This window comes from Hippocampus guttulatus, chromosome 2 (genome assembly GCF_054856545.1).
Source record: "Hippocampus guttulatus isolate MCC_2025c chromosome 2, RoL_Hgut_1.0, whole genome shotgun sequence".
In the NCBI taxonomy this organism is placed as follows: Eukaryota; Metazoa; Chordata; class Actinopteri; order Syngnathiformes; family Syngnathidae; genus Hippocampus; species Hippocampus guttulatus.
Window position 1 is genome coordinate 3,330,599 of NC_141262.1, and position 20,367 is coordinate 3,350,965.

Here is a 20,367-nt window from a genome sequence, read left to right on the forward strand (position 1 = left end):
ACTTGCAACTAGCAAGAAAAATGTATGACACGCAGGCAAACATTGTAATAAACCAAAGAATGCATCCAACAAAACAATCCAAAATAAACACATTTTTTCCCAAGACAGGAAAAAATAAACATTAAAATACTGTATGTATTGTACTGTTGTGATTTTTTTGGATACACCTGTATTGCAGTTTTTGTTATATAAACAGATTTTGGATAGTATATTTTTGCATTTTATTGATTGTGTTGTTATACGTGCATTTTGTCAACATACTTGAGGGTTCATAAGTCAAGTCAAGTCAACTGTATTTATAGAGCACTTTCAAACAGCCATCGCTGCATACAAAGTGCTGTACATGGAGCAATTTAACATGCACAATAAACAGTAAGACAAATCGGTAATGAAGGCGGTAGAAAGCACCAAACAGAAAAACCAAGAACAAATCTAAGTCATGCTGAGTCGAATGCCAAAGAATACAAATGAGTTTTGAGGAGGGTTTTGAAGATGGGCAGCGAGGAGGCTTGCCGAATGTTCAGTGGCAGGTCATTCCAGAGAGAGGGACCAGCAACAGAAAAGGCTCGATCCCCTCTGAGCCTCAGTTTAGTTCTTGGTACTTCTAATAATGTCTGGTCCACAGACCTGAGGCGCCGGGCAGTTGTGTAGGGGCGGACGAGCTCAGAGAGGTAGGTGGCGCGAGATTATTCAGAGATTTGAAAACAAATAAGAGGATCTTGAAAATAACTCTAAAATGTATGGGGAGCCAGTGAAGGGATGCCAGAGTAGGAGTTATGTGCTCCCTCTTACGAGTACCAGTTAAGAGGCGAGCAGCAGCATTCTGGACCAGCTGAAGGCGCTTAATGGAGGACTGGCAGACTCCAAAGTAAAGGGCATTGCAGTAATCGAGCCGGGATGTGACAAAGGCATGAATTACTGTCTCAAAGTGTTCATGTGAGAGGAGAGGTTTTATTTTGGCCAGCTGTCTAAGGTGAAAGAAGCTGGATTTAACAACGGCACCAATTTGCCGATCAAGTTTGAAATCACTGTCCACTTTAAGGCCCAAGTTTGAGACTGTTGACTTAAGATAAGGAGACAGGGGGCCCAAGTCTACAGGATGGGATGTACAAGGGCCACTGGGACCAGCAATATCACCTCTGTCTTCTTTTCATTGAATTGAAATGTCCTACATAAAGGACATGTACCATGCTCATTTCCCAAATGAAGATACGCACACACTTACACACACATGCCATAATCAGCAACAGCCAAGATGAACGAGGCACGGGACACACTTTCACAGCGTGCTATCGTAGCTCACATGTACCGTTTAAAAATGCTTCTCTTAGCCGCCCAGATTCCCATTCTTAGCAAGTACCCTCGGTAAATTGTACATGAAAAGAACCTTTTTTAAAAAAAATTATTATTATTATTGTTATTATTTTTTACAACAGCCCCCTGACTGACATCCCGACATGTCGCAGGCTTTTTACAGCATCGGAAAACGTTCATGTTTGTGTCATGTTTGTCCTGTGACAGAAACCATATTTAAACAAAAAATATATATATTCCCCTCCAATCTTTTTCCATTTTCAAACATTTTTGAAAAAGCTCGAGGGAGCCATTGGGGGGCGCAAATGAGCCGCATGCGGCTCGAGAGCCGCGTGTTGCCGACCCCCGGACAAGGGGGAGGGAAGTATGGGCTTTCCCGTGTGAGCTGCTGTCCCCTGACCTGACCTCGGATATGCGGAAGAGAATGATTATGATGATGTGACTAATTAAATAGTTCTGGGCACATTTGATTATTTATTGATTATAATTTTGTTTGTTTATTTTTGACACTCCTGGTCCTTTATTATTTAGATCAAAATGGTAAGGAGGCATTTTCAAAAATGTCTAATGTTGTTTTTTTTTTTTTTTTTTTTTTGAGCTTGCATTTTTGCTCTTTAAACACTTGTCATTTCAACACAGTACTAATTAGTTGAATTCAAAGCCTTTGGTTCACTGTGAGTTCTTGTTTTTTTAACCATATTAATACCTTTCATTGTTTCTCGTATACATTTTTTTTCAATTGATTTGTCTTGTAATTGCATTATTTTCATCAGTAGAGGTGGAAATAGTAGGATTTTCTAATGTGTCTTATTTTTATTTGACACAGGTCTTCATGTAGAAGAGACAGAGGATAATGAAGCTGTAGTTTCCACATTGTTAGATCTACAAAGACTACTGTCAACCAAGCACCTACCAGCTGTGCGCCGATGGGTTCAGGTTTGTAGATGTAGAACATCACTTATAAATAAATTAACCAGTTGTCATATATGTAAATATTAACTGTAGGGATGTACAATAACTTTTTTCCAGTGATATACTATACACTACATACCGTACATGTATATATAAAAAAATCCTCGTCTCACCCCTCGGGTGGTGTCCGTCCCTCATTCAGCTTGGGTCCTCTACCAGAAGCCAGGACGCTTGAGGGTTCTACGCAGTATCCTTGCTGTTCCCAGCACTGCACATTTCTGGACTGAGATGTCCGATGTTGTTCCCGGGATCTGTTGCAACCACTCATCCAGTTTGGGGGTCACTGCCCCGAGTGCTCCGACCACCGCAGGCACGACTGTCACCTTTACCTTCCAGGCTCTCTCCAGCCCCTCTCCGAGCCCTTGGTGTTTCTCGTGTTCCTTCTTTCTGATGTTTCCATCACTTGGGACCGCTACATCCACTACAACGGCTTTCCTTTGCCCTTTATCTATGATCACGAAATCTGGTTGGTGCACCATTACCATCTTGTCAGTCTGGATCTGGAAGTCCCACAGGATCTTCGCTCTGTCATTCTCCACCACCTTCGGAGGTGTTTCCCATTTTGACCTTGGGGTTTCCAGTCCATACTCTGCACAGATGTTTCGGTAGACTATGCCAGCCACCTGGTTATGGCGTTCCATGAAGTCTTTCCCTGCCAGCATCTTACACCCTGCAGTGATGTGTTGGATCGTCTCGGGTGCCTCTTTGCACATCCTACACCTTGGGTCTTGTCTGGTGTGGTATATCTGGGCCTCAATGGCTCTGGTGCTCAGGGCCTGCTCCTGAGCAGCCAGAATGAGTGCCTCTGTGCTGTCCTTCAGGCCAGCCCTCTCGAGCCACTGATAGGACTTCTTGAGATCAGCCACTTCAGTTATGGTCCGGTGGTACATACCATGTAGGGGCTTGTCCTCCCATGATGGTCCCTCTTCTAGCGCCTCATCCTCTGTTCCCCATTGTCTGAGACATTCTCTGAGTACGTCATCCGTTGGAGCCTTCTGCTTGATGTATTCATGGAGCTTGAATGTTTCATCCTGGACAGTGGCTCTCACACTCACTAGTCCCCGGCCTCCTTCCTTTCGGCTTGCGTACAGTCTCAGGGTGCTGGATTTGGGATGGAACCCTCCATACATGGTTAGGGGTCTTAATTTCGGGTCTTAACGTCCGTGGTCTGAATCACTTCCTTTGGCCACCTTATTATTCCTGCAGGGTATCTGATCACTGGCAGGGCATAGCTGTTTATTGCCTGGGTCTTATTCTTGCCATTGAGCTGGCTTCTTAGGACTTGCCTCACTCGCTGGAGGTATTTGGCCGTAGCCGCTTTCCTTGTTGCCAGTTCGAGGTTGCCATTGGCTTGTGGTATACCGAGGTACTTGTAGCTGTCCTCAATGTCTGCTAAGGAACAGACATTGAGGACCCGAGCTGAATGAGGAATGGACGGACACCACCCGAGTGGTGAGACGAGGATTTTTTTAATTTAATTTTTTTTTTATCACAAAAACAAACAAACAAATAAATGATATACAGTGATCCATCACTACTTCGCGGTTCGTTTAGCGCGGGTTCAGTGCATCGTGGATTTTTCAAACATATTAATTTTATTATTATTATTTTTTAAACATATACATGGAGTACAGTACTGTATATGTTGCTCTATGTGACTCGCTGTTGTTTTGCAGCTTCTCGCGGACCATTTGCGGACTTCAAAAAAAGTTGTTTTTTACCTGTTTATGTTAATTGGACGCGACTTCGCGGATTTTCGTTTATCGCGAGTGGTTTTGGTCCCCATTGACCGTGATAAACGAGGGATTACTGTAGACCTCTATTTTCCAGTCAACAATGGAACCCTACATCGTTTGTGCCTGTGGATTCACAGATTCAGAGATGTTCAAGATGTTTTTAAAAAAAAACCCTCCTATTTGGGGGAAGGGAGGTTGGAGGTTTTTGGGAGATCCAACTCCTGGTTTTCAAAGAAAATGCATTTGAGGTTTATCGGCAATATTTGAATAATTTTGTTGTTTAAATGTTGTCCCCCAAATCACCCCCTGCCCTCTTTATTCTCTTTTCCCATATTATTCCCGGCATCAGTGTGATTTTAATCTGGAGTAATCTGATGAATACACATGTATGTTGGCAACGGATAAAGCGCATTTGTTTGTGTGTTCATAGGTCTTCACGAAGTCTGGTGCTAATCAGCATCTCTTGAGTCGAGCACTGTATCTTAAAAGCTCCCTCGAAGCTTCCCTGCTGAAATTGAGCAAGTTGAACATTGACTCTCAGAACAGAGTTAACAAAACGGTGAGTTAACATTTTGTACATTTTGTGAATGTTGATTTTAAATGTGACTTTGAATGATGAGTTAATTATATTATTTTGTCTAAAACATTGATGACTTGACTCTAGATGTAGTGGTTCTCAAACATTTTACACAAAGTATCACCCAATTAATGCTTGGCTGTCAAAGCACCACCCTTAAGGCCAACATTAAAATTCTGTGGCGCAGAGATTTTATTTCTAAAAGGGATATTTAACATTATTATAAGACACTTAACATGCAGTTTGAACATAAAAACACACTTCGGTTAAACATAGGGGAAAAAAAAGTTTGACTCATGGTTCGATTAAACTTTAATTCACATAACAGTAAAATACCAATGCACCGGACTAAATGATTTTAAACAAACAATTCTGAAAGATGAAATGCAAAATGATTGCCAAAATTAAAAATATAACTGCACTTTACTTTGGCTGTAATCCTTTAGTGTACCGCTAGAGGGAGCCTGCAGACCACCACACTTTGAAAGTCATTGCTTTGCTGGATAAACCACAAGTAGTCTTTATTTTCTCCGCATGTTCACCTTCCCATCTTGCACATTGTAATATAGGAATCTCCAAAATGCAACACAGTATGGCTCAAAATCAATGTACATTTTCTTTCTCGCTGAAACAAAAATATATCATTATGACGTCAATGTTGAATAGGATTGCACATTTCCCAATCAATTCAAACTTCCAAATATTCATAAAATGTTCAACATTCAGGGAACTATTTTCCACATTCCAAAATTTCCCAGCTGTCCCACAACCCCACATTTTCGTCATGAATTAAAAAAACAGCAACAAGCAAATACATTTATGTGAATGGACAACAAAAAAAAGCTCATCTTTCCAACTTTGAGCACTTGAGCTCATTCAAAACATCTTGGGAACTATTTTTCACGATTACACATTTTTCATGACATTACTCTCAAATCAATGCAGTAATTTTACATGCTTACCTGGTCCTTTCACATCTTGTTACAGATTCAAACCATTCAAATTTACCTCAACTTACTGCTGAGCTCCTGCAGGATCAATCACTTTGTCTGACGCTCTGTCGATCATTCTATCTACACATACACCCCCCTCACACACACGGCTCAAAATACATATATACTGTATATTTTTTCTTTGAAGAGCACTTTGTGAATCAACAACTTCATTTGAAGAGCAACCTTCTAATTTTGTGGAGCAATTTTTTTTTGGGCATGTTAATCCCAGGGAACTCAAGCAAGGATTTTATTAAACAATAAAATATAACAATACAATGAATGAACAGTTTTAAACACACATAAAACAATTGTTTTTTTATCCTTAAATTAATATAGTATATAACAGTAAACTTGATTTTCTTGTCGAGAAGCTAAATTTATTTTTAAAAGTTTTGCTGTAATGAAATACAGTCAAAAAGTCAAATTTATTTACATTTATTATTATTTTTTTTATTTACTCTCCATAGAGCTCCCCCCAAAAAGTATTTTTAAAAAATGGTTAAATGCAAGCAATTGAAAGAAAACGGCATCCAGAGAAAAGCATGTCGGCCTCACTGTGCAGGGTTTGATTCCAGCTCCAGCCTACCTGTGTGGAGTTTGCATGTTCTGCCCTTGCCTGTGTGGGTTTTCTTCGGGTACGCTGGTTTCCTCCCACATTCTAAAAACATGCATGGCAAGTTAATGGAACACTCTAAATTGTCCCTGGGTGTGTGAGTGGAAGCGCGGATGTTTGTCTATGTGTGCCCTGCGATTGGCTGGCAACCACTTCAGGGTGTCCCCCACCTACTTCACGAAGATAGGCTCCAGAACGCCCTGCGATCTTTATGAGGATAAGCGGATTAGAGAATGGATGGAGAACTGCTTCCACATTGAGTGGCTGATCTGTGTGTCCAGATATCCATCCTTTTCCTGCTTTACCTCAGATTTTTCACTATTCCTGAAAGTTGAGTCTGCTCTGTGAGTTCTTACTGCCTCAAAGCATTCGGCTGCTGCAGTCAGTGACGAATTGACAATTAGTCTTAGGCAATTTGAAATTGGAAAATGTGGAGGCTTTTGAAAATGAACATGAGAACTGCTTCCAATACACATCACTACTTTGGACGGTCAGCCTTTCATTTTCAGCTGTTTTTTAATATGTAATACAGTAATGAGGTGCAAAATATTAATTTTGATGCAAAAACAGCGATGCAAACCTTGATGTACCTTACAGCATTAATGGTGCCTTCACAGAGGTGTATGTTACCCATGCCATTGGCACTAAACACAGCCCATACCATCACAGATGTTTGCTTTTGAACGTTGTGTCCATAACAGTTGTTTCTTTTCCTCTTTGACCCGGAGGATTCCAGACCTCTGTGGGTCATTAAAAATGTTTGGAGTTCTTTTTGGTTTTGGTTTTTTTAGGGGTTTTTTTTTTGGTCCAATAAGATTTAAGCTTCGATACACATATTATTTCCCCACACCTTCTGGACCTCGATAGCATGTGTCGAACACACACACACACACACACACCACTGAAATCGCTGGTTCTTCTTTTAGCCAATCAGACTGTAGATTCACTCGCAGGCCCTGTAACGAGTGAATTTATCCGTCCTCTCATTGGTTCCGCTACTATGGCTTCTGATTGGCTCGGCTCTATGTGCCGCCAAAGCTTGATTTATGATGGATGACGGATCAGACCATGATTGAATATTTGAAGCTACCACTGAAAAGATTGGCTTCAAAATCTTAATATGTTCTCTTTTTCCGATTTTGACAACCAGAACTTTGTTTTGGAAGTGTCTACGTCTGGCACAGGGTGTCTTGAATCTGTGCAGGGTTTAGTGAAATTCCAAGATTATCAAGGTGTTCTTGAGAGAAATGTCAGGATGTCTCCTGAGTTGGCAGCCTTTTGTTTTGTGATATGGTGTCTGTTATTCTTTGTGTGGACCTGTTGAGGACCGTTTTCATGACATTCGTTGAAGGAGAAGAATCTTTGCTTGATGGCTGCGGTTTCTCGGCAGCACGTGTTTACCAGCACTGATTTTGATAGAGGAATGTCGGCGCTATTTGACCGTCGCCGCTCGACAGCCCCATGATAATTGTGTTTTCTGCGCCTGCAATGGGCAGCAATTTTCACAGCCCCATTCAGCAGAGATGTTGGCACTTTTGGACAGCCCTAGTGCGGTTGGATGGATGGCTGGTGGAGTCAAGGATGAGGAGAAAGGAGAGAGGAGAGTCGGTGCGGAGCACAGACACATATTTGGAACTGAGAGTTAGTTAAGTACATCCATCCATTTTCCAATCCGCTTCATCCTCACAAAGGTGCTGGAGCCAATCCCAGCTGTCTTCAGGCAGTAGGAATGGGACACCCTAAACCAGTTACCAGCCAATTGATGGGCACACAGAGACGAACAATCATCCACGCTCACATTCACAACTAGGGACAATTTAGAGTGTTCAATCAGCCTGAAATGCATGTTTTTGGAATGTGGGAGGAAACTGGAGTACCCGGAGAAAATCCACGCAGGTACCGGGGGAACATGCAAACTCCACACAGGAAGGCTGGAGCTGGAACTGAAACCTGCACCTCTGCACTGTGAGGTCGGCACACTAACCACTGGACCACCGGGCCGCTAGTTACTTAAGTATCCCATAAAATTAAGGGGATCATTGACTGGTTAGCATATCCACCTCGTAGTACAAATGTCATGGGGTTGATTCTATCTTTTTCGCTATCTATTTATACAGACGTACATATAAACAATAAAAACATACTGTATACATACATACATACACTGAATATATATATATATATTTAGAGCTGTCAGTTTAGCGCGTTTTTATCGGCATTAATTTAAATGAATTTTAACGTGATTCAATTTTTTCTCGCGAGATTAACGCGTCACACGTCACAGCGGATGTTACGTTGCTCTATAAATAAACCAGAAACCAAACAACAAGCGCGCTGCACAGGTCCATGCACATTTGTTTTGCCAGCCACGGCAGCGCGAGACACCGAAAACGAATACTTAAAGAGTTTATGAAGGGAAAGTTTACTTTTAAAAAGTTGCCAGATTCTTCCACCGACAAGACCAAAGTTACCTGTATGTTTAGCAGTCGTAAACTGAGCTATCATCACAGCACAAGTCTAACAAGTCTGAAATACCACTTAATGGCCAAGCACACAGCTGACGTGAGTACTCCTCCCCCTCATCTCAGACAGACGGCTATGGATCATTTCAAAGCGAAGAAAATGGATGACACAACGAAGATCCAATTTGCTGAAGCCATAGCTAAATGTATGGCTACTGCATGCAAGCCTGTCAACATTGTCCACAGCTCGACTCAAGCTGAAATCATTCGTATTGCATCTAACGACTCCACTACGGATAGCCAGCGAGAGCCTCCATTACAAGCTGTGTACAGAGATTGTACGTAGCGGAGAAGGCTAAGGTACACCAAGCGGGAGCAGACACTGTTTCAGGAGAGAAATAAGAGACGAGCTTGATGAGCCTCTGGTGAATAAAGAGCAGGTAGCCTGTTGAGTACGATGTATGCTACTGACGCGACTGTTACTTTTTTGGAACCATTTTGTGTGGAAGGTTACCGTGTTCCGTGTCCATATAAATAAAGGGGATGGAGCTTCTCTGTGTTCGTCTGACAATGACTGTGCGCTGAGGCACGTCGAGAGTTCAGCGGGGCAGTCGTAGCGAACACACTGAAAATAAAATGTCTCCAGTGTTGTGTTGTGCCTCGAAACAAGTGTAGTCATCTGAAATGATGTGTACACAAAACCATAGAGAGACTTCCGCGCAAGAAGGACCAACAGAATCAACATAGCCTGACTGCTGTGTTCAAGGCAATCTTGAGAAAAATGAAATATGCAACCATGGCTTAAATCCACTACAGGCTGAGTACTCGTTTACCTTAGATGTGCACTTTATCATTTTATACTGCTCTGTTTTGATTCCCGAAAAAGAGCTGTTAAAGGAGCTGTTGTGTGGCAAAATATTTTTTTCACTGTTGTTGATAGACAGTAATAATGTGTGATTAACTGCTCCAAGTGAAAAATGTTCATGTAAAATTGAAAATCGTTGTTTCAGTAAATATTTACATTTTCCACATAGAAAACTAATTCATTATTCCATGTTGATGAGAGCATTAAAACGGGGAAAAATAGGACAAAAAATATAAAAGGAAATTCAGAAACGATAAAAAATGTGAGTAATCACGATTAATTTTGAGTTAATTATGACATTTGCGTTTTTAATTCGATTAAATAGTTTGATCGTTTGACATATATATATATATATATATATATATATATATATATATATAATTTGTCGGGTATAATTATAAACTGTTACTGGAGACACACTTGTTCAAGGGGCTTTTATTGATTGTGATTGTACTGTATATGAGAAGCTGGTTTCCCCATTACAACTGCTAGATCCATTTGGATCATCAGGCTGGATCAGATGGATTTGCTTGTGTTCTTTATCGTCCCTAAATTAGTATGTTATTTCATTCCTGGGACCCACAAACCAAGCGTGGCTTTTATATGGTTGTTCTTTGTAGAAAAATAATTTTGTGTCTTAAGGTAGTTCAGTGTGTGCCATGTTAAATAGTGTAGAGTCTAATTTCATGATTGGAATGGTGAGAATGTAGAATGACATTTTTATGGATGATCTGGACAAGATAGAAAGGGGTAGTTAACTAGACAGCTGAGAAAATTCTCCTTGATAGAAAATGGTTTGGAAAGCTCTGGGCTGGCTAATAGACCTGCCACAGAAGATTAGTGATATAAAGATGTCACTTTACTGATCATCGACCTGACTACTCCCTTGAGACAAAGAAGCCATGTGTGTTTTGGCCAGATTGAGGGCTACAATTGAACAGTGAAAAAGAGTGTAGTTAAGAGTGACAAGGAGGGAAAGCTTTTTCCTCATTAGTGTGAGATACATTTCTTGGCATACAGTAACAATCAGGAGAGCAAAATCTAAATGGATATGAGATGGGCAAAAATCACACTATATTGGTGATAAATTGTTAATGTGCTACAAGCTTAAGCAACAGGGGCCCTTGTTCATTTCAGCCCTGTTTGCATTTTATCCTGCTGTCTCTGTGGGCTTTGTTTGTGTACCAGTAGCCTTGAGTTGATCTTCTAAACGGATGGTGACGCCAAGTGTTTTGACAACACAGCGTAGTAAAGGCATATTTGTGGACAACAATCAAAGTGTGTGTTGTGTGTGTGTTTGTCCATCTTTGTGTGTGTGTCCATCTGTTTGTTTCTTGGAAGTGCTAACATCAGGATAGATGACGACTATACACCATCATCTCAGCCAGTTTATTCGAAGTAAAATGATTCACCTTCAATGAGGAACCTCTCCATTACTGTTGGGAGTTCCTGCTTCCGGGTGGATGGACTTAATTCCTCAATCACTCCTCTTATCTTCGGTGTCCAGGGTTCCTGTTCTCTTCGATCTAAAACAAGTTGAACAAGCAAAGTATGTAATCCTGAGATTTCTTTACAGATAGAGAGAGTCCCGGGCCGTGGTCTGCCTCACCCCTTCTTGTGGCCATCTTGCTTCTTTGCAAGTGTAGTCGTTGTAGATTTGGGGCTATCTCCTTCCAAAACCTCCCATAGGTTTGGGTCGGGATGTTCTGCAATTCCTGGTTAGTCAGCGGCACTCCTCATGCATCGTTACTGCACTTGCAGAACAAGCAACGTGAGTGCGTGTGGTTTTCTCTGTCGTTGAGGACCTCCCCCCTCCATGCCAGCGCTGGGCCCACTCAGCCTTGGTGTCATTTCAGCAAATGGTCGTCCTCACCAAGGTGTTTTCAGCAGTAAATTGGAATCTAGGTGAAACTATAATCCTCAGAAATAAATATTCAAAAGAAAACCACATTCCTCAGAAATTTTTAATCCTTGGGAATTGTTACCCCACAGAAAATTGTAATCCACTGTGAATAGAGTTCCACAAAAAGCAAAATTATCTTTGGACCAAGGTGGTGATCAAAGGAAAAATTGTCCCAAGAAGAATCAAATCGAAGAAAAGATGTAGTTTCCATCTATCTATCCATTTTCCGAACCGCTTAATCCTCACTAGGGTTGCGGGGGAGCGCTGGAGCCTATCCCAGCCGTCTTCGGGCATTAGGCGGGGGACACCCTGATTGAAAAAAAAAAATTTTTTTTTGATAATTTTGCAGTGATCATTTTACAGTTTGAGCCCTGCGAGTCCCAGGGACTCGCTGATCAGAAAAGTATGAGTCCCATTATGCATTTAGAGAGTCCCAAATTTCGAATTCTTAAATGGTCTACTTATTCAATTGCATATGATAATAACACAAACAACAACAATATACATTGATAATAGGTTTATTTCTTATAAACAAATGCTGCAAAAAAAATTAAATTCAGGCATACAAGATTTGTTGAGAAATAGGTTCTTAATTCATCCAATGGTTCATTCTTTGAATTCATAAATTCTCCTCTCTTCTCTGCTTCCAATAATGCAAGGCTATCCAACTTTAGCTGCTTCCTCTGTGATATCTCTGCAATCAACTTTCACAACACTTGTTCGCAACACTTGTTTTAACGTTACACAACTTGGAAATTGTCTGCTTCCCGCGAGGTGAAGGCCGAGCTGGCCAATCTCGTCTCGCGAGAATGGAAATCTCGTCATGCGAGATTACTTAACGCGACATCAAAACAACAATGGCGGCGATGGTCAAACTGTGATCGTTGCTGGAAAAAAAGATTTACCGTAGTTTTTTTTGGTTTTGACTGAGAAATTTCCTTGCGTCCCAAAAACACACATTATTTGGAAATTTGAAAATTATGCGTCTAGGACGCGGGACTCAGAGGTAACGAGATGGCTGATTTTGTGTTTTTAATGCAGCCAATAACTCCGCGGTGAGTCTTCAACTGATCTCCTTTTAGTTGTGCAAGTGTTCTTATAGTCACAATGCTGTGCCATTGACTCTGCTCCTTCCTGCACCTCAGAGAATATTTTCCCTTTACACAGTCCCTCTAATTGCTGCTTGCTTAGCAGCACTTTCAGCCAAAAAGATTTTTTTCACCGTATACTGTAGCAGCAAATTGCGATGCATTTCACTCCTTGAGTACAAAAAATAAAAATAAAAGGACTCCTGTAACCCTTGTCTTTGACAAAAACAGTTCTATCTTTCTTGTGGTGAGCCTCTTTCAGCTCTGTGACAAAAAAAAAATGTGACGAATAAATAACAATAAGTGCTTTCCCAGAAATGTATCTTCTGCAAATAGACTGTTTTATGTCAACACAGGGTCTTCTGACATGACAGTTTGTCAGTAAAGAGTTTTCAAAGTTATGGGAACTTCTATAGAACCCTACTCGGGTTCATCAAAGCCACAACTATATTTTTCGTGCCCAACATTTGGGTGCCACATCAGATCTTGCTTACCACAGAGCTTTGAGAACATAGGTGTCAAACTCAGGTCATGGAGGGCCCTGCATGTTTTCCGACGCTCTCTGTTGCAACACACCTGTGTAAATGCTCTTTGACGATGACGCCTGTGCCTAATGGTGTGGTCAGGTCGTCAATCACGCAGACCACGCTTATGTAACTTGTCTCGAATGGTCTGACGTGACACTTGGTATTCCCTTCCACTGCTATGCAGATGACTGCCAGATCTATGTCCCACTGAGCAAGAAAGACACCTTCTCATTAAGGCCACTCCTATCCTGTCTAGAAATCAAAACCTGGATGGCACATTTCTTGCGATTCAATGAAAAGAAGACAGAGGTGATATTGTTTGGTCCCAGTGGCCCTTGTACATTCCATCCTGGAGACTTGGGCCCCCTGTCTCCTTATCTTAAGTCAACAGTCTCAAACTTGGGCCTTAAACTGGACAGTGATTTCAAACTCGATCGGCAAATTGGTGCCGTTGTTAAATCCAGCTTCTTTCACCTTAGACAGCTGGCCAAAATAAAACCTCTCCTCTCACATGAACACTTTGAGACAGTAATTCATGCCTTTGTCACATCCCGGCTCGATTACTGCAATGCCCTTTACTTTGGAGTCCGCCAGTCCTCCATTAAGCACCTTCAGCTGGTCCAGAATGCCGCTGCTCGCCTCTTGACTGGTACTCGTAAGAGGGAGCACATAACTCCTACTCTGGCATCCCTTCACTGGCTCCCCATACATTTTAGAATTATTTTCAAGATCCTCTTATTTGTTTTCAAATCTCTGAATAATCTCGCGCCACCTTACCTCTCTGAGCTCATCCGCCCCTACACACCTGCCCGGCGCCTCAGGTCTGTGTACCAGACAATATTAGAAGTACCAAGAACTAAACTGAGGCTCAGAGGGGATCGAGCCTTTTCTGTTGTGGTCCCTCTCTCTGGAATGACCTCCCACTGAACATTTGGCAAGCCTCCTCTCTGCCCATCTTCAAAACCCTCTCAAAACTCACTTGTATTCTTTGGCATTCGACTCAGCATGACTTAGATTTGTTCTTGGTTTTACTGTTTGGTGCTTTCTACCGCCTTTATTACCGATTTGTCTTACTGTTTATTGTGCATGTTAAATTGCTCCATGTACAGCACTTTGTATGCAGCGATGGCTGTTTGAAAGTGCTCTATAAATACTGTTGACTTGACTTGTTGATTTGACTTGACTTGGGTGCCTGTCACCTCCCTTTAACGTGCCTGGAATTGAGTGGCATTCATCATCCGGTTTCTCAGAGCATTGTTCACAATCTAGCGGGGATCAGCATGGTATGTTGCCAAAGAACCTCCTCTTTTACATCTTTGTGACTCTTCCAGTCTCTCAGTATCTCTATTGCAACCTGCTGATGACACTCATAGCTCAGTGGCAACTTGTGTCTGAGAACACCGTTTGAAGCATCACAATGGCAAGTACTGTTCATCCATTGTTAGTTGTCACCTTGGTCTTATAAAGATAAGAAAACCTTTATTAGTCTCGCAATGGAGAAATTCCCGATTCACAGCAGCAAAGTTATGAAAGGCAGAAGTAGAACAACAAAATGTAGGACCTGGTGGAAAGGCAGCCACTCACGCGGCGCCATTTTGAAGTCAAAATAACACAACACAACACATTGGACACAGACAGTCGTGCAATCTTCACCACTTTTCTGCATACACTTTGTTCTCTGAAGCAGTTATAGATGAAAGAGGAGAGGATCAAAGTGTCCTTTCACCAGTGGATCAGAGACGTCATGCTGAAAATGTGCACAGGTCTGCTAAAAGCTAAGTTTTGAAAGCAAACACGAAGCTGTAGTGTCCATTGACGAAAAAGAGATTGGCTCACATCTCCTGTCCCATGTAAATCCACTTCAATTCCAAGCCGCGACTCCCAGTTCCACATCTGCATCGGCGCTCCGCGCTAACGCTCCTTTCTTCTCATCGTCGGCTCCTCAAGCCTTACATCCATCCATCCAGCCGCAGACCGTTCAACAGCACCGATCTCTCCGCTGAACAAAGCGGGGCTGTGAAAAATGCTGCCCATTACAGGCGCAAGACACAAGCGCCCCGGGACAGTCCAGCAACCGACATTCCTCCCAGGCAAAAACAGTGCTGGTATACCCATGCTGCCGAGAAGGCGCAACCACCAAGCACAGAGTCTCCTCCTTGATGAATGTCGTGACCAAAAAATGCTGAAAAAAGTCCACATCAGGTCCACACGACGTAACAACAAACACAAAGTGACAAAACAAACCAAAAAACAACAAAAAAAGCAAGGCTCATGAGAGCACTTGCCGACGGCTGCCTACTCGGGCGCCATCTTGACTTCAAAGATTGATGTCAAAATGTGAACAGCATGATGAGGACAGCTCTAATTGAACCAGGACATTTATCGGTCGACTCAAGGATCAAACGCCTGTTGTGAATTTTGCCAGTGTGTGTGTGTGTGTGTGTGTGTGTGTGTGTGTGTGTGTGTGTGTAAATGCATATATACAGTTAAACTCCTCCACAACGAAACCTACATGTGCGGAAATACCTTCTCGTGTGAAAAAAATCTTCATGCATTAAAGCCATTCCCTCTTTTCTGCTCCCTCGATAACGAAAAGCCCCCCTGTTGCATAATACAACATTTTTCTCCACCCTTGCCTCGCAATGAGGTTGACGACAACGAAAACAAACCTTCAGCAAAAGTCTTATCCAACCTCAGCCTGCCATAGCCACCGCTCCTGCTTAGCTCGGAAACGGCAACAGCAACCGCCACACTAGTTTACACATGTGCAGTTGTACAGGAAAAATTTGTGATTGTTAGTTTCAGATGCAGCACGGGATGTATCCCAGCTGTCTTCGGGTAGTCGGCGAAGTACACCCTGAACCGTTTGCCAACCAATCGCAGGACACACAGAGATGAACAACCGTTCATGCTCACACTCACACCAAGTGACAATTTAGAATGCTCAATCAGCCTACTATGCATGTTTTTGGAATGTGGGAGAAACCAGAGTACCCGGAGAAAGCCAACACAGGCATGGGGAGAACATGCAAACTCCACACAGGAAGGCCGGAGCTGGAATCAAACCCGGTATCTCAGCACTGCGAGGTCGATGTACTAACCAGTCGACAACAGCGCTGCCTCACACGCACACGCACACATACACACACACATATATATATATATATATATTATATATATATATATATATATATATACACACACACACACCTGTGTAGGCGGCCCGGTAGTCCAGTGGTTAGCACGTCGGCTTCACAGTGCAGAGGTACCGGGTTCAATACCAGCTCCGGCCTCCCTGTGTGGAGTTTGCATGTTCTCCCCGGGCCTGTGTGGGTTTTCTCCGGGTGCTCCGGTTTCCTCCCACGTTCCAAAAACATGCATGGCAGGCTGATTGAACACTCTGAATTGTCCCTAGGTGTGAGTGTGCGCGTGCATGGTTGTTCGTCTCTGTGTGCCCTGCGATTGGCTGGCAACTGGTTCAGGTTGTCCCCCGCCTACTGCCCGAAGACGGCTGGGATAGGCTCCAGCACCCCCCGCGACCCTAGTGAGGATTAAGCGGTTTGGAAAATGGATGGATGGATGGATATACCTGTGTGTGTGTATATATACTGTATATATATATATATATATATATATATAGTGTGTGTGTGTGTGTATATATATATTATATATACACAATGACATGATATACTGTATATATATACACAGCATATATATATATATATATGTATATACAGTTTGTACAGTATATATATGTATATATATAGCTCTCTTTCTCTCTCTTCAACTTTACTACAATAAACAATCGAGTTGAACACATCCTCTGTAACTTTGGAGCAGATATTTGTGTATTGTGATATGGTCTAGAGCAGGAGTCCCCAACCGTTACCGGTCCGCAGGGCATTTGGTGCCAGGCCGCACATAAAGAACTTGCCTTAATTCCGTTTTATTTATTTCGGAATACAAAAGATGTTTTATTTTGAAAAATTACCCGATTCTCCGTTACATCCGTCTGTGTGACGCTTGACATACGTCAAGCCACGCTTCTGTGTCACGTGACCGATTACGCTAAAAACACAATGAGTAAAAAATGAGTAAAAAAAACTGCTGGAGATCGCAAATGACGGCGACCTTAAAAGTACGTTCGAGCCAACTGGATTAAAGTTATGGCTGAATATTCTGAGATCGCCACAATAGCACTGTTGCTATTTCAGACATGCTACCTGTGTGAGGCGGGGTTTTCTGCAGCAACGGCGACCAAAACAAAATTACGAAGTAAACTGGACATAAAACACACACTTGAGGTGTCATTGTCTCCTATTACCACAAGATGGGACCGTCTGGTTGCAGAAAATCAAGCTCGGGGCTGTGGTGAGTCGTCATTTTCATGCACTTTGAATTTGCATTGTATCGTATTTTGAAGGCATTAAACATGACCATCGCGATATGAGTGTTGCGGCCAGATTAGACGCTCCTTGTGTTTATTATTATATTTCGAAAACACCACCGTTTTCTTGCAGCTTATACCATATTATTTTGTCGTATTATTTCCGCCACACCTTAAATGCCGGTCCCTGAAAATATTGTCTGACATAAACCGGTCCGGGGGGCAAAAAAGGTTGGGGACCCCTGGTCTAAAGCCATATTTTTTTTCATATTTTAATAATTCACCCTGCCTGTTTTTTGGTTTTTTTTTCAAACCAATGTGATTATCAGAATCAGAATAATCTTTATTGGCCAAGTATGTAGAACACACAAGGAATTTGTCTCCGGTATAACACGCTGCATTCGTATCATCGTAAACAAGGACATGACAAATAGGTATGGAAGGACATTTCGTAATGTAAGTGAACCGTAGTGCGGTGGTACCACCCAGTGACAACTGTGAGACAATGTGCAAAGTATCAAGCAGAGCTAAAGTGATCAGTGGTAGAATACAATCCGATGACAGTTTGTACAGTTGGTGCAGAAAATCATTGAACCATTTTAGAGTGACCAGGAGCAGTATTTGTTGTACAAGAAGAGTTACTATGTCAGTGACTGTTCAGGGGGTTAATGGCTAGAGGGAAGAAGCTGGATTATTAAGACAGTATCATAAAATTCTTTCACTTTTTCATCTCACTGTATGCTCCCATCGTTATCCTTATTTCTCCATTCTGTTTTTTCCTTCCTATTTCCTTGATAACCTCACATCGACTAAACATCCCCCACTCCACCTCTTCAAACACACATGCAGGCGTGCGCGCAAACACACACACACATGCACACACACACACACTTCCCAGTGCGGTGATCATTTGCCAGAACTTGGCAGGCCAAGTGTACATTAGCATATAAATAGCCACAGCACCAAATGCCCATCACAATGTGTAGTACATTTAAATTTCAGTTCATAAGATTGAATGGGTTTTTAAATGTAGTCCCATCTCACTTGTCGAGAGACAATTTAAGTGAGGGTAGCAGTTGTCCAATGCAGCACACAATTGTTTCTTATTTTCAAAAACAGGCCAAGATCATTCGATTTAAAAGTGCTATTTTGGTGATTGGGTGCGTCTGTACATCTAATGATTGAATGTGTAGGAATACGTCATTAATTCAATTATTTTTGATAAAACATAACAAAAGCTCATTCTCAATTAGCGCTGCAAAGAATGATTATTTTACAAAATAGATGTGTCCATGAATCAGTTAAAAAAATAAATTTGCATTCCTTCCCACAAAAACTTGAAATATACAATGCAAAAAATGCTCACACAAATTATGATTCAGTGACTGCTTTGGTATGTCACAATTCAAAAAAAATAGGCAAAAACGTCCATCATTGTTTTCCAAAGTAAAAGCAGGATGCTTTCTGTTGAGAAGATGAAATTGCATGTATTAATGAAACAAGGTCTCTGAACGATTACTCGATTATCAAAATAATCCATTCATCTATCCATCCATCCATCCATCCATTTTCTAATCTGCTTCTCTTCACAAGGGTCGCAGAAGGTGCTGGAGCCTATCCGAGTTGTCTTCAGGCAGTGGGCAGGGTACATCCAAAACTTGTTGCCAGCCAATTGCAAGGCACACATAGACGAAGAAACATCTCTGCTCACAATCACACATAGAGACAATTTAGGGAGATCCATTAACCTGCCACACATTTTTGGAATGTTGGAAGGAAACCGGAGTACCCGGAGAGAACCCACGCCAGCACAGGTAGAACATGCAAATTCCATACATGAAGGCTGCAGCCGGAAGCAAACCCTGCACCTCTGCGACGCAGACATGCTAACCAGTCGCCCACCGTGCCGCCCTAACAAAACAATAATTGATTCATTTGATAATACATTAATTGTCCATTAATCGGTTATTCTTTGCACGAAGGAGTGGCACCCAAATTTCGTTGTATGCTATACAATGACAATAAAGGCAATTCTGATTCTGATCCTGATTCCCTCGGGGCCAGTGAAAACTATAGGATGGTGCCAAACCCAGTTAAAGTTAAATGCAGAGGGTTCATGAGGGAATCCAGCTTTCCCAAACAAATCACACATTCACTGTCAGCAGTTTTCTGAGCAGCTAACTCTATTTTTGGAGGATTTTGATAAATCTTTCAAGGCCCACAGACTATTGTGTTCCAGCTATACAGAATACACAAGGAACCTACCAAAATAAAGGTTAGACAATCTTTTTCCAGTAGGAAAACAAATTTGTCTCAACCTTTGTGTTCTTTAGTAATCAGCAGTAGAACAGAAAAAAAAATAGCCTTTTGTGGAAAGATTTGTTTCAAGCAGAAATTGACTTGACAATTTTTTGCATCTCAAACATCTAAACCAGGGGTGTCCAAGTCCAGTCCTCGGGAGCCCCTATCCAGCCTGTTTTAGATGTTTCCCTGCCCCAACACACCTTATTCAAATGATCAGATCATCAGCAAGCCTTGCACAAGCCTGTTCAGCCTGGGTTTTGAAGCTAGGGAAACATGTAAAACAGGCTGGCTAGGGGCTCCTGAGGCCCGGAGTTGGAGACCCCTGATCTGAACACTTCTTTCTTTCTTTACAACAACATGCCAACGATGAAAAAGGAGTTTTGGTCACAAAATATTTACTTGCAAGTATAATTCTTTACAATTCTCAAATTTGAACAAAATGTATGAACTTGAATCGATATACGTGTGTGTGGATGGGTGGGTGGGGTGGATATCTAAGGCTGAACGATGAATTGCATTTGCTCTATGGTCGCAATTTGATAAAACATGTTTTGTTTTGTTTTGGTTTTTTTTAACCGCAAAGACTGTGATTTGACAGGTCATAATATTATTGAGAAGCAGAGG

At 41.9% G+C, this 20,367-nt stretch overlaps 1 protein-coding gene across 2 annotated transcripts in view; it reads left to right on the top strand.

The window, feature by feature from the left end:
* The window catches only part of uvssa (UV-stimulated scaffold protein A), a 78,304-nt gene that overhangs the window by 20,520 nt on the left and 37,417 nt on the right, over positions 1 to 20,367 (top strand). For both annotated transcript variants that reach the window (XM_086131801.1, XM_086131809.1), the window contains 2 exons: positions 2,141 to 2,250; positions 4,453 to 4,581. In XM_086131801.1, the coding sequence (XP_085987927.1) occupies positions 2,141 to 2,250; positions 4,453 to 4,581 (239 nt within the window). The remainder of the gene's footprint in view (positions 1 to 2,140; positions 2,251 to 4,452; positions 4,582 to 20,367) is intronic.